The following is a 13,749-nucleotide window of genomic DNA, read 5'->3' as shown; positions in this document are numbered from 1 at the left end:
CACAGCTGGCTCCCAAGTGAGGGCAGGGTAGAAAAAGGAAGAGCAGCCTTACAAGAGGAAAGCCTCATGACTGGCCCCAGTGCACCTTGATAAAGCAGCATTAAAAATACAAAAATAAAACAGCCCAATGACACACTCCACCCCAGACAGTGCAGCCACAGGAGAGAGGGTGGATTCGATCCAAATGGTTATTTATTCTAAAACTGGAAGCTAAGGTGCCTACATTTTTGCCAGAATGTTGTAATGAGAACAGGGGAGGAAAAAGTTACACATGTAAACAATGACACAGTTACATTTTTTTTAAAATGGTAAAACCCTTTTTTACTGGCCACTTCCAAAAATGCATTACAGGTTGTGCAAAAACATTTACAGGCTCCATGTGGTGTTTTTCTCACAAGCTTTTCCATCTATATAACAACTACAACAGACGTCTGATAAAACACTAAACAAGTCTTCTACGGAAAACAAGGCTAGGGATCCCTCCTGTTGCCATAATCCACATTTACCCCCTTAACATTGTTTTTTCATAATAAAAAAGGACAGACAGAAACAAAACCCAGACATCTACTGTTGTTGCCAGTGCTCTTAGACTGAACCAAGGATGTGGCAGTTCCACTCTTCACCCACCTAGGACTTTTTATTAAGAAAGATGTCTTTCTAGTGTCAAAACCAATAGCAATTACCTCCCCTAAGCCCCCTCCCCAAAATCCCCAAGCAGTTTTAAGGTTTGACCCCTGACCGAGGGCCCTAGCACCTCCTGGTCAGATCCATGTCAGACTCCCAGAAGATGCTATTCACTGAGGTGGGGGGTGGGGATGGGGGCTTTGTATCTGAAAAGGCACCGCAGCCTGTGCCTCAGGACATTCAAACTTCTACAACATAATCTTGTCCTAAGGGAATCTTTAGGATCAAGTTTTTACCTCCTTGCCCAGATGCTACGAGCAAAGTTTTCTCAAACTCCCTTAATAACAAAGTTAGTGGGTTACAGAAAAGTTCATGCAATCACTTCACCTACTGCCACACACAAACCCATTTGGTGGCACCCCAAAGGAGCAGGTGCCAAGGAAAGGACATTATGAGCAAGCAAACTCATCTACCAGGCCCCTGTTGCAGCCTTGGGGTTAGATACTTGAGCAAGGGTGTCCTGACAGACAGCGACAACCAGAGGGCCAGAACAAGGGTCTGCACACCTACAGAAGGGCTGCATGGAAGTAACAGTGGGACAGGAAGATCAAATCTCAGCACAGATTCTTCAACAGAGAGCTGCCCAGGTGAGGCAATGGAAGTGAAGCATCTTCTAGTGGCACAACCCAGGGTTTTCTCCCTGGGAAGTGCCACAGTATGTGGTGTCTGCTGAGTAAGCTCTTGGCTGACACAATGCTGAGCAAGAAAATGAATTAAAACTGAAGCTAAATATTTGAAAAAGCATTCCCATATCCCACCCATATTCTTGAACCCAGCAACCTGCAACTGTCAAGAACTGGGAGGGTGTTGGTAAAGTTACAAACAAAACTCCCCCAACTGAAGTCTCCTGGCTGGAGGCCTCTCTGGGGACACATAGGGAAAACACCCCGCGAGTCCTGTTTCAAGCTGGGAAGAGGTGGCTCCCTTCCACTCACGCATGTGCACATTCACACCCTCTAACCACGCCTCAGCAGCCTGCTGAGCTGCTGCCCCACCCCCCTTTTCTATTCACTGTCTACCTGTGTATCAAAAAAACCAGCAGGGCATGAACCCTCCACACTGTATAAAATAGTTGCTATTCTCAGCACCTGGGCCTGGGAGCCCACACCACAGGATTCACCTATATACATATCCTGCTGCAGCGAGAAGAATCCTGCCGCGTTACTGTGAGCTGGAAACCCTGAGAAACCTTTTTCTCTCGCACTGTAAGAGGACCAGACGCTTAACAGATGGTTTTAGAGACCTCCTGCCTCTCTCAGCCTTGGAAGACAGAGACCAGACACTGGCAAATCACCACCTTCAGGCTGAGGGCTGCGATCTCATTCTGCCCAAGATTTTATGGGACTTCATTGAAGGGCACGTAGAGGGGCAGGCTATTCTGTTCTGCAGTTGAGAACAGTCCCCATGCTGCCGTGGCCTGGGAACCCTATAGAATAGAACCACTCACTGGCAGTCTCCATGCCTTGGCCAAACAGCATGAAGTCACAGCCAAGTGGAGATTGGGACACTCTGGCCTCCCAGCCCACCAGACCAGATATCCCAAGAGGGAAAGGTCGGTAAAGAAAATACAAACGGTTAGTTGGTGCAAGTGATTGATAAGAGCCAATAGTTTATTTTCACTGCCCTGGTCACAAGCTCTCCCTCTGTCCCCACTCCTGCCTGCTCCTACCTGCTCTGAGAGAACCCTCACACCGTTTCCCCATCCGCCCCACTCTCCCTTACTTGGCTGCCAGTTCAGCTGCCTTGGTATGTCAGAAGGGTGACATTTCAGTTCTTTTCCTGTCCAACTGCAGGGTATAGAACAGGCAGCCCTAAGTGCTGCTTTCTGCGCAAATGTTTTTTTGATTACAAATATCTACCTAGGTTTGAAATGTTTTATAGAATAAGACAATATTCTTTTCAACAAACTTTAAAAAAAATGTACAGTTTTGTGGTTTGTTTCCACCCCCCTCCCCCACCCCTGCTTGCGCACCCTCCCCCCCACCACCCCGCCCTGGCAGCTCAGCCCCACCCCGACAGCCCCTGTTTTCCTTGGTTGTGTTTTGGGGGGTGCCTGGCACCCCCAGAGATTCAGCGTCGTGGCTGACAGGCGTCAACGGCAGGGGCTTCACCGATACCCTTGGTAACCGTAGTAGTTCCTGTAGTATCGGTCTCTGTCCTGGGGGTGGTGGTAGTAGTAATTCTGCCACTAGAAGAGAGGGAAAACCTCATCACTTGAAGCCAGCGCCGGCTGAGGAAGAAGCAGTAGGACACTCACCCTTTGCTCCTGCCTCCCTTCACCCTCCACCTAGCCCAAGCAGATACTCACATCTCGATTGTATTGTCTGTAATAGTCTCTGTATCTGTTGTACTCATAATCTCGCCCGTAGAATCGATCATAGTCTCCCCTGTATCGATCATAGAAATTACGGTAACCCTGAGAAATGAAAAAAATAGAGTGAAGATTTAGGAGTCTGCAGAATGACCCACTGATAGCCCCTCTTAAAAGAGACATATCTTAACTTGATATTATATAAACAAGGTCAATTTTCCCAGAATCAATTCTTCCAGACCAAATTAAATGGGCAAAACCCTAAGCCCTGAGAAAACAGCCCAAACCCCTCTGCTCCCCCAAGCCAATAGGAATGGCTATCACGGCCCAGAGGGAGGAGCAGAAGGAGAGCTGCACTCACCCCTCTGTTTCCATACTGCCCCCAGTTCTGCTGCCCGTAGGCCCGGTTGTCGTAGCCTCGGCGCTGCCCGCCCACTGGAAGAGAAATGGAGAGCGCGCTCAGACAGCTGGCATGGGGTCCTGGCTCCCCGTGAGTGGAAATTGAAAGGTTGGAGCCAAAGGCAATTCTGGGGGAACAGGAGGCCTGCTTTGGCCAGGCTCACACAATCTTAATTAAAGCACTAGCCAGGACCTTTTAAAAAGTCTGAGGGGGGAGGGCAGAGGAATAGAAACACAAGAAAACCAAGCCACCTTGCTTTTGAAGCTCCCCAATTCCTGCAAAACATTTAGGATGGCAAGAGGATACATGGCAGAGTTAGAAACATGAATAAAAACTGCCATTCATAGAGTCACATACTTTCGGCCCTGGAAGGGATCTCAGATATTATCATATAGCCCAGACCTGTCCTATTACACATAAAAAACAAAGTCTGCACAAATAAGCTCCTGGTGAGCAGGAACTACTGGCATTCCAATGCCTAGTACAAATGCCCTGTGACTTAGTTACACTTACACACACACACACATTTTTAAAGGCAGTGAATGCACTCTTGAGGGTTTAAATGACAAACTAGACATTCAAGGGAAAATTAATTTTACTAATAACCTAACTTGATTTGTAAACCACCCTCCTCCCCCGCCAATTACGAAGCAATGCATTCACTTCCTGCTTATACCATGAGACTGATCTAACAATGCAGCAAGAAAACTGAAGATGAGAATTCAACTTCACTGTTCAAAATCTTTCAGACATCCTGGAATAATGAAACAGGGAATCTGTATGTTGGAAATGAAAACTAGATGCATGAGAAGGCACAGCAGCGCTTTTCAGTCAAGGAAACAAACGCTTCAGTTGAGAAGTAACTACCTTTTTGGTTGAAGGGTTACAGAAAAAGCACAAGAAGCCAGGATAAAGGACACAGGGAGAACAAGCTCCACAAAGGCAAGTCCGTATCTTGAGTGTCGTCACTCTGTTTCCTTGGCCTTCCCTTGAGGATCTTGCTGTACTCAGCACAAAGAACGGACTGAGGCTGGGGGCTGGCAAGTCCCCAGGACTCACCATAGCCTTGGCCTCGGCTTCGGTTCTGCCGGTTACGCTTGTTTCGGTTGTTTCGGCGGTTTGTCCGCTTCTCAGAGGGGGGCAGCAGCTTCCGCGCCTCCTCCTTGTACTTAGTGACAATGGGCTGAGCTTCCTCCTTCTCCAGCTCCCCGTATGTCACCTCATCCATATAGTCGCATTTTTCAGGCAGAGAGAAGTTGGCTAGAAGAGTAAGAGAGAAGCTTGTGGGCCTGAAAAGTGCATAGATGGTAAGACTCATTATGAAGACTCTACTAGAGGAAGCAGATTTTTTTCAAGCCTCTCCTACTAATGGCACTAGCTCACACCCACTCACACTCAATTCATCCTGTTCATTTTCTCTACACTGTTTCCCTTAGGTTGTTATAGTCCTAGGCAAAGAACTATCAGAAAACTGTGGATTTGTAAGTTCTCAAGTGATCAGAATAAATTAGGAGTGTACGGGGTTGTTGCTTCTTATCGGGACAGAAGGAACAGAGGCTCAAAGTAACTGAGAAAGTTCTGGTGTTGGTTAGATAAGACCTATCCAAGCCTAAAGGCATCCAACAGAAAATAATGCAGGGGCTCTCACTGACCACCTGTAAAAAACCAGCCAGCATTTGCCAGCCTGTGATACTCAGAGACTGAGTCCCAGAAAAATTCAGTTCACTGAGGCTCTCATTTTTTTTTTTTTTTTAACTTTACAGGTTTATTTATTTGAAAGGCAGAATTTTACAGAAAGAGGAAAAGGGAGAGATAGCTCCACCAGCTGGTTCACTCCCCAAATGGCCACAATGGCCAAGGCTCGACTAGGCCAAAGCCAGGAGCCCAGGAACTTGGGTCATCTTCTGCCACTTTCCAGGCACATTAGCAGGGAGCTGGATGAAAAATGGAGCAGCTGGGACTCAAAGCAGCGCTCACATGGGATGCCAGTGTCACAGGCAGAAGCTTAAGGCATTGCACAACAATGCTGGCCCCTCTCATAAATTGTAAAGGAATCCAGTTAGCCCTCCATTTCATAAAACTGAATAAAATACTTATGGACTGGCATAGTTCATCCTGAATAAACTAGAACACCCTGTTCACTGAGGTGTAAACCAGTTCCCCTGCATGGGGACTGTCAGAATTCAAGGAGCCGGCAGATGCCAGGATAAGAGGAATGCCACTAGTTAAAGGCAGCAAAGGAAAAAATCACCCTCTTAAGGGAATAGTAGGGAGAAAAGTGCAATCAAAATAGTTAAATCTGTCTTGTGTGGCCTTTGTTGTCTAATGCTTTTGCACTGCATTAAAGATTTCAATCAAATATCAGAAATCAAGATATACCAAGATCATTCACTCCAAGCACAGCTTTTTTTTTTTTTTTTTTTCTGACAGGCAGAGTGGACAGTGAGAGATAGACAGAAGAGAAAGGTCCTCCTTTTTGCCATTGGTTCACCCTCCAATGGCCGCCGCAGCCGGTGTGCTACGGCCGGCGAACCGCGCTGATCCGAAGGCAGGAGCCAGGTGCTTCTCCTGGTCTCCCATGGGGTGCAGGGCCCAAGCACTTGGGCCATCCTCCACTGCACTACCAGGCCACAGCAGAGAGCTGGCCTGGAAGAGGAGCAACCGAGACAGAATCCAGCGCCCTGACTGGGACTAGAACCCGGTGTGCCTGTGCCACAGGCGGAGGATTGGCCTAGTGAGCCGCGGCGCCGGCCCAAGCACAGCATTTTAATATGAGTTAGTTATCTCTTCTTCTGTGGACTCTTCGCTCAATTCCACAAAGGCTGAGCTTCATCTCACACACTGCAATCTTCCTATATGTCTACAACAGTGCTAGATAAATAAGACTCACCATAAATACTTGCTTAGTGAATTATTCACTCAAGAGAGCCCCTCCCTTAAGTTTAACTATCCTGTGGTCTGTCACGATTTCCTTTTCTGTATCTTATCCATAACAAGTCAAGGAGTTACTGCTTCTTGGCTCACTCTGCTCACTCATTTATCTCTAAGTGCACACACCCATTAAAATGCTCTTCAAATTTACACTTTATGTGGGGAGAGCTGCTCCAGACACAAAGAGCTGCCCTGGTTAGTGCACACTGCCCAGGAACCAGATTCCGAACTTGTAGAATTTCAGCCCACCTTTCATCTCCAGCATTATAGACTCAGGCACATCATCTCCTTCCACCTCCTTTCTCAACTCCAGCCTCTTCTTCCAATCTTCCTCATTAGGGACAACCACCACCACTTTTCGCGAGAAGGTCTTGAACAGCAAGAGTTTCCGCCGTTGGCCAGAATTGTACACATTACACTAGAAACAGGAGGAAAGACAAATGTTTATAATTAGAAATTACCAAATTAAACCAAAATAATACTTTTAGAATCAGGGCACCAGATTAGTGGCTGATAAACATGATCGCCTTTAATATTTCAAACTCTACATAAGTATTATCTTGTCTTGCACATCAGGAAAATAGAGGTTCAGAGAGGCTCAAAGACTTGGCCAAAGATCACAAACCTATTAAGTGGTAGAGCCAAGAATCCAATGAAGTTCCAACTCTCCTTCCATTGCCCCTGCTACGTGTTCTATAATCTGGGTCCTCCTACTCTCAGGTAAAAACACTCATGAGGGGGACCTCTGTAATGTTTGAAAGACGTTACAACTGTAACATACAACCTAATGGTAATGAGGTGACCCAATTCTGTTCCTTTTCAGTTCTTCTCCACATATGCACTTAACCTCTGACTCTAAGCAATTTTTTTTTTTTTTTGATTAAATGGATGTTAAAATTTATCTCTTAACCTTCTATAAAATCAGGTTCCATTTGAATGTTGGAACAGTACCTGATCAAGAATGAAGTTCCTCTTTGTCCGGGAAGCAATCTGGACCAGCTTACTAAGGCACTGGGAAGCTTGCTGAACTAAAAGATCTCGGCTTTTGGGGTCCATTTCTGGCTCCTCGGGCCCCTTCATCTGATGAGTTTGAAAACAGAATAACACAAGGAGTTATGCACTAAGTTAAAGCCCAGAGTCACTGCCACCTTTTTAAATGCCAAATCTATCACAGCAATTCACTCCTAGTCCTCAGAGCTGTAAATGTTTATTTCCTGCAACAGTCATTTCTAGTATCAACCTGAATATCTGACTTCATCTGCACAGCAGAGAAAAAAAAAAAAAACCCTCCTCAACAGAGAAAAATTCACTTCTCTATTTAGGGAACCTTGTTTTCAGACACTTAAAAGATTAACTCTTCACTGAGAATAGCTTCTAGGTATTTCTTGTACTACCAAATGCTACTATGGACTCCCCTCATTGCAACTCACCCTCATCTGATTGAGCACAGTCTCAGCTCCCAGGACATTGTATCTTTTCTCAGGATTTTCTTTTGCGTATTTCAGTGCCCATTGTGTCTTTCCAGAGCCAGGAAGTCCCACCATCAGAATCACCTGCAGGACAGAGTGAAATGAAAAGTAGGTAAGAGTCATGCTTATAAAGCCCAATGGAAGAACATTCTCCCTGGCCCCGATCAGTAACTCTTTTGAGAAGAGACCTAGTAGAGCACACCAGCACACCCATCCACTACTCCAAAACATGAAACCCATGTGCTGTTTGGCATACCTCACACTCCTCTATGGTCTTGGGAGGGACTGCAGTGCGTACACGCTCCTCAACAGGCACAGCGTGGATGAACACAAACTCTGCTGGTGGTGGGAAGAAAGGCTCCTCCTTCTGACCAAAGTTTAATTCTACAACACAATTTTTGCAGAGGACATGGGGTAGAAGGGCCCGGTCTGCCAGGGACTCCTTGCTGATCCGGAATGCCACACCAAGGTCTTCTCCATTCTTGGAAAAGGAAAGTTCTATTTCCTCAGTCTCAAAGTTCTACAATGACAGAAGACAAGAGCACTTATGGGATGATGGGGTTGAAGGTTGAGTAAACTACAATTTTATCATTTGATTTTACTCAGACTGCTGTACAATACAACATAAAATGCACAGTGGATAGCAGTTGATTTGAAATAAAACTGAATTCCTACTGCCCTCCATCCACTTCGTGCTATGGACCCACAACTCTCAGGAGCACTTACAGCAAAGCAGCCAATGACATCATTTTCCCCAAAAGTCTGGCCAAATTCCTCAAACTGTCCATTCTCTGCCTTGAGTCCTCGTCCATCAAAACCGTAAGAAAATTCATCTTCACCTAGAATAGTTAACAAATTGATTAATTAAATGCAAACTTCTCATAAAGTAAGATATGGTAGCATACACTAATAAAGCAATTAAAAATAATTTTTACCAAGCTGTGGACGGGAAAAATCAACAGACCACCCAACTCGGAGGAGAGAAACCTCTGTGCAGCCTTCTTTCATTGGGAGATTCTGGGTCACCTGGCCAAGTCAGAAAAGGAACTCTTAAATACTCTGTCCAACTCGGGAGCAAAAACTAACTTAGAAAAATGTAACTTTTAAGCAACAACAATCAAAACTCAACACTGGGATAACAGCCATCACTGAACTTAAACCAGTGAGGGTCAATCTTGGTTCCTGGGACAAAGGTTATTGTTGAATTCTGATGTCTTTTTCTGTACTAATAAAATACTGATGACCAGGAATCCAGCACATAGTTTAAAAGAATAAAATAATAAAAGGACGATCTTGGGGTCAGCAATTGATCTTGTGGTGTAGCAGGTCAAGTAGCTGCATATAGTGCCGGCATCCCATATGGGTCCCAGCTTGAGTCCCGGCTACTCTACTTCAATCCAGCTCCCTGTTAATATACCTAAAAAAGCAGCAGCAGAAGGCTCCAGTATCTCAGAGATATGGGAGACCTGAAGAAGCTCCTGGCTTTGGCTTGGCCCAACCAAGTCACTGTGGCCATTTGGGGAGTGACAGTGGATGGAAGATCTCTCTCTCCCTCTCCCCGCCTCTCTGTAACTCTGCCTTTCAAATAAATATATAAAAACAAGAAAAAAGTAAATGAATGGTCTTAATGAGCTACTACCTTGGCCTCAAAGCAGACTTTTCCCTTTGTTACTCCATAGGTACTCCTTGCCCCAGACCAAAGGGTGGGGAACTTCTCTGAGAAAAGTGGCTGCCCTCCATAGCGGTCTTTGCTTACTTGGAAATGGAGATCCGAGGTATCTGTTAAGAAAGATGCAATAAGGTTACAATAATACCCAAAACTTGGAAACCACAGAAGTAGCACAAGTATATCCAGCTGTCAACAATGAATACAAAGTCTCCTAGAATTTGCAGGTCCTGAAGTTTTAAACTCCAACACCACTTCACCACAACACCACTTGTGATTAAAAAACCACAGTCTGCCTTATACATACACGTGTCCAGGTTCACAACAGTTTGATCCTCCTCCTCATCTTTTGCCTCTTCTTCAGGGGGTGGCGGAGACTTTGAGCTACACACATAGGAAAGAAGAGCAAACACAATGTAACGAAAGCCCTCTTCTTTGATAAAGTGTCTTCATGACATTATGTCCATTTTAAACTACCAGTGAGTATCAAATCCCAGCAGACAGCTTCTTTCAACAAATGAGAAAGGGCAACAGGAGCTTTCGTGGTAGATTTCATCTAAAGCTTATGCACCCCTCCTTCCAGACTCTCCAATCAATACCAGATATACCAAAATCAGAGCAGACACTCCCTTTAAGAAAAGGGACTGTTTCCCTCACCGGCTGTGGTAAGCCTCCTCTCGGAATTCATAGTAAGCTCGGCCATGTTCATCCTTCTCATCCCGCTGTCTCTTTACCCCCCGCCGCTCACCATCTGAGCCTGCTGGTTTTGACTTTTCACTATCTTGTTCATCTCCTACAAAAAGGAGGGAAAGAAAATCAGCAGTTTTTATACTGGAGTGTAGAACAAGCTCAGAACCAACAGAAACTAAAGGGAAACCTGAGTTTCTTTCTAATCAAAATAGCCACATTAGCCCCACTGCATCCACAGCACATTTTACTTCCCAAGATCACCTTCCTGTCACTGGCTAGGATTTTATTGGGGTGGGATGGGAGGGGGTAAGAGGATAGAACGGGCTAATTACAGTCAGCAGCAGATAAAAATTGGACAGTTTTTGCATTCTAAATTTACCTGATTAAATCAGGTCAAGCTTGCAGGAATGTTGTGGCATTAAAAAAAAAAAAAACCTTCATAGGTTAACTTAATTTCAATCTTTGTCAGATTGAAATTGTACAAAGATTTAAGGCAGGCCATTACAGCTTCAAGGTAAAGAAGCCACAATTTTTTCCTAAGTTTATCCTGCACTAAAATGCACAGCCTGTATATATGCATCAACACTGGATATGTATATCAAGTTATCTTACCATACCCCATAAATATACACAAACATTATGTGCCAAAGAAATGTAAAAGAGTACAGCCATCCATGCTTTACTTATACAGCCAAGGGACTCAAGTGCATGATACACAACTGATTTACAAAACCGCAACAAACCAGTTAAGTCACAAGAGACCCATAAATAACACTGCATCTTTACTGCACATAATTTGGGGCAGAAAGGTGTTGTCATATATTTAGTAACTGTTCACAAGAAAAAATCTTGGAGTTTTTCTTTAGGTTTTTATATTTTTGCAACACTAAGAAGGTTGTAAATAATAACTTCTTTAAAGCAGTCCTTTATCCCCAACGTTTTTTATATCTTTTATTTGAATTATACATTAAAGCAAAGGTTATATAATGGGATTTTTGTTCTAAGACATAGGACAAAAAAATACGCAAGTTGCCTATGACTATTGTAAAACACTTCCAATTATGTCACTTTAACTAATAGTGTCCCAAAACTTGTACTATAAAAAGAATGAAAGCAATCCAATTTATAGTAAGACTGGGAAGTAGCTGGAGATTTCCTCCCTACTCTGACAGGTATTGTTATGATCAACTCCAACCATCCAATCACTTCCAGAGAAAAGAGAAAGGTCACCAGCTCCCTGGGGCAGTTCCACACATTTTCTTCCACAAGGTTACCCAATGCATCCACCAGGATCTCAATCCTTTCAATTCAGGAAGTCAGGAGCCCAACATGTAGGCTCGTACGAGTATACAGCAAATCTACAAATATGCCCATCCACGGACTTAGTGGAAAGATTAAAATGTAATCCTGAGAATACAGGAGCAGTACAAGCCCAAACCAAGTTAACTTGTTTTAAATGCGCCAGATTAAAACTTTCTTCACTAGTTAACTATTAAACCCAACACTCGCACCAGAGGCTGCCCTCTTACTTCTGGAGCAGGACCAAGGCTAGATTTCCAGTTCTCCGGAAACCTACAAGCTTTAGTAATGGGTTTTGACAGAGCGGACTCTGACGGGTTCAGTTTATTGCTTCATGTTTTTATGCCGAAAAAGCCGTCAGGTAGCCCAATGACCTAAAGCTCTAACTTTCGGTGTGGCTGTGCAATTCCCAACTCCTCAGCACCCTCTCAGCTTCAAACGAAACACAAAACAAAGGGGAGGCGATGACTAGCAGGCGGGAGGGTGCTCCACAGGTAGCACGCGCGCAGTCAGCATGCGAAACCACTCACTTCCATCCACCACCTCCCAGGAACCAAGCCGGGCGGACAACCTCCCTCCCGCCAAGAACACGGCCACCAGAGGCGGCCGCGCTTCCCAGAAAGGCAGCAGAGGATGAAAGCCACCTGCCCCGGGGAGTCCCATCAAATACCGAACGGCAGCTTGCGCGACCAGGCAAGTGGAAACAAGGGATCAAACCCCGCGGCGCAGCACGGGTGCCGGATCGGGGCGCCCCCGGCAGCCTGGAGCCCGGCTCCGCCGCCAGCTCCTCACCCTGTTCTTCTGCGGCCTTGTCACCCGGCGCCTCGGATCCCGGCGTCTCGTCTCCGCTCCGCTCCTCGGGCTCGTCTTCCTCCCCTTTGCCGGCGCCCGGCTCTTCGCCACCGTTTACCCCACCTGACCCGGCCGTGGCCTCCGCGGGCTTTTCGGGAGCATCGGGCTCGGCCTCGGCCTCGGCTTCGGGCTGGGCCTCGGGCTCGGGCTGGGCCGCGGGCTCGGGCTCAGCCCCGGCCCCGGCCTCGGCCTCCATGGCTGCCGCCTCCGGAGGCTCTGGCGGCGGCTGCGCGGCCTGGCCCGCGGCCTGAGCAGGGGGTGGCTCCTCGTCCTCGTCCTCAAGCAGCGCCTCCTCGTCCTCGTCCTCCTCCTCCTCCTCCTCCTCGTCCTCCTCCTCGTCCCCGCCCGGGCCGCCGCCCGACGCGGCCACAGGCCGAGGCTCCGCCTTGCAGGCCCCGCCGGGCCCGGCCCCGCCGCCGCCGGCCTCGTCCTCGAGCATCTCGGCGTCCAGCGCCTCCTGCAGCCGCTGCGCCAGATCCACCTTGAGGCCGCGCGAGTCCAGGCCCCGCCGCTGCAGCTCCGACCGCAGCTCGGTCACTTTCAGCCGCTTCACCTCCATCGCCGCCGCCGCCTCCTCCGCCTCCCGCCGCCTCCTCCCCTGCGAACCGTCGACCGAGCCCGACCGCGCAGGCGCCGCCGCCGCCGCCCGCCTCCGCCTCACGCGCCAGCCCTGAGCCCGCGCGAGCGCACGCACGCACGCAGACAGCGCAGGCCGCGCGCGGTCCCCGCTGCGTAGTTGGTGTCGCCTTCCTCCTCCCCTCCCCCGCCTCGCCTCCCACGAGCCCAAAACAACGCAACGGGGAGCGGCCTGCCTCCCAGCCCCTAGTCCCCTACCGCCGGCGGGCGCGCGCGCCGAGGACGACGGAGTCCCGCCCCTTCCGCCCGCCCCCTCTTACCGCTGGGCCAATCGCCGCCGGAGGTTTTACCGCGCAGCCGCAGCGGAGCCGGAGACGGGCAGGGCTGGCGGCGGCTCAAGTGCCCTCGTAGCACGGAAGCGTGTGCGCGCCTGCCTTTCCGTACTTCCAGCGGGGGTCCTGCGCAGCCGCCCGCCCGCCCGCCCTCTCACCACCCAGCTTCGCGTCTCACTATTGCTGCGGCCCTTTAGGGCTTGCTCACCACCCCGTTCCCCTGCGGGGCCTGCAGCAGCTAAGCCAGGAGAGAAACTGTTGCAACAGGAAAACCTACTCGCAATTGTTTCTCTAGCGAGTCCGCGAGAGGACCCTCCAGGACCGAGAAATAACCGTAGCCCTCGGCCCTCCTAGTAGCTCAACGCCTCGATTTCTACCCAGCAACAGGAGGCCTAGCTTCGCCTTCCGCTCCCTCTCATTGGCCTGCTTGAATCGGCTCCTGCCGTTATGATTGGTCACCTGTGACCGTGCGGAATTTTCCAATTGGCGAACGCTGTTGGGGGGATTTTTTTTTTTCCGCGTCGAACTGCTGGGGAGGC

General features: G+C 48.1%; 1 protein-coding gene across 2 annotated transcripts; it reads right to left on the bottom strand.

The window, feature by feature from the left end:
- Window positions 1-2,259: 2,259 nt before the first annotated feature.
- Window positions 2,260-13,085, bottom strand: HNRNPUL2 (heterogeneous nuclear ribonucleoprotein U like 2). Of its 2 annotated transcripts, XM_008274364.4 has the most exons (14): window positions 12,243-13,085; window positions 10,119-10,254; window positions 9,769-9,845; window positions 9,435-9,574; window positions 8,731-8,821; window positions 8,522-8,634; window positions 8,052-8,315; window positions 7,757-7,879; window positions 7,278-7,406; window positions 6,576-6,744; window positions 4,455-4,655; window positions 3,357-3,430; window positions 2,993-3,100; window positions 2,260-2,872 (listed from the first exon to the last, which is right to left on the bottom strand). In XM_008274364.4, exons 1-14 carry the CDS (start codon window positions 12,859-12,861, stop codon window positions 2,792-2,794), a joined length of 2,325 nt encoding a protein of 774 aa, XP_008272586.4. In that variant the 5' UTR covers window positions 12,862-13,085; the 3' UTR covers window positions 2,260-2,791. The 2 variants fall into 2 exon arrangements, with proteins under 2 accessions (XP_008272586.4, XP_051689022.2); XM_051833062.2 differs by lacking the exons at window positions 2,260-2,872; window positions 3,357-3,430 and having other exon boundaries at window positions 3,005-3,100; window positions 12,243-12,950.
- Window positions 13,086-13,749: the final 664 nt, after the last annotated feature.

Source organism: Oryctolagus cuniculus, chromosome 1 (genome assembly GCF_964237555.1).
Source record: "Oryctolagus cuniculus chromosome 1, mOryCun1.1, whole genome shotgun sequence".
In the NCBI taxonomy this organism is placed as follows: domain Eukaryota; kingdom Metazoa; phylum Chordata; class Mammalia; order Lagomorpha; family Leporidae; genus Oryctolagus; species Oryctolagus cuniculus.
This window is presented reverse-complemented; position numbering and strand designations above follow the sequence as displayed.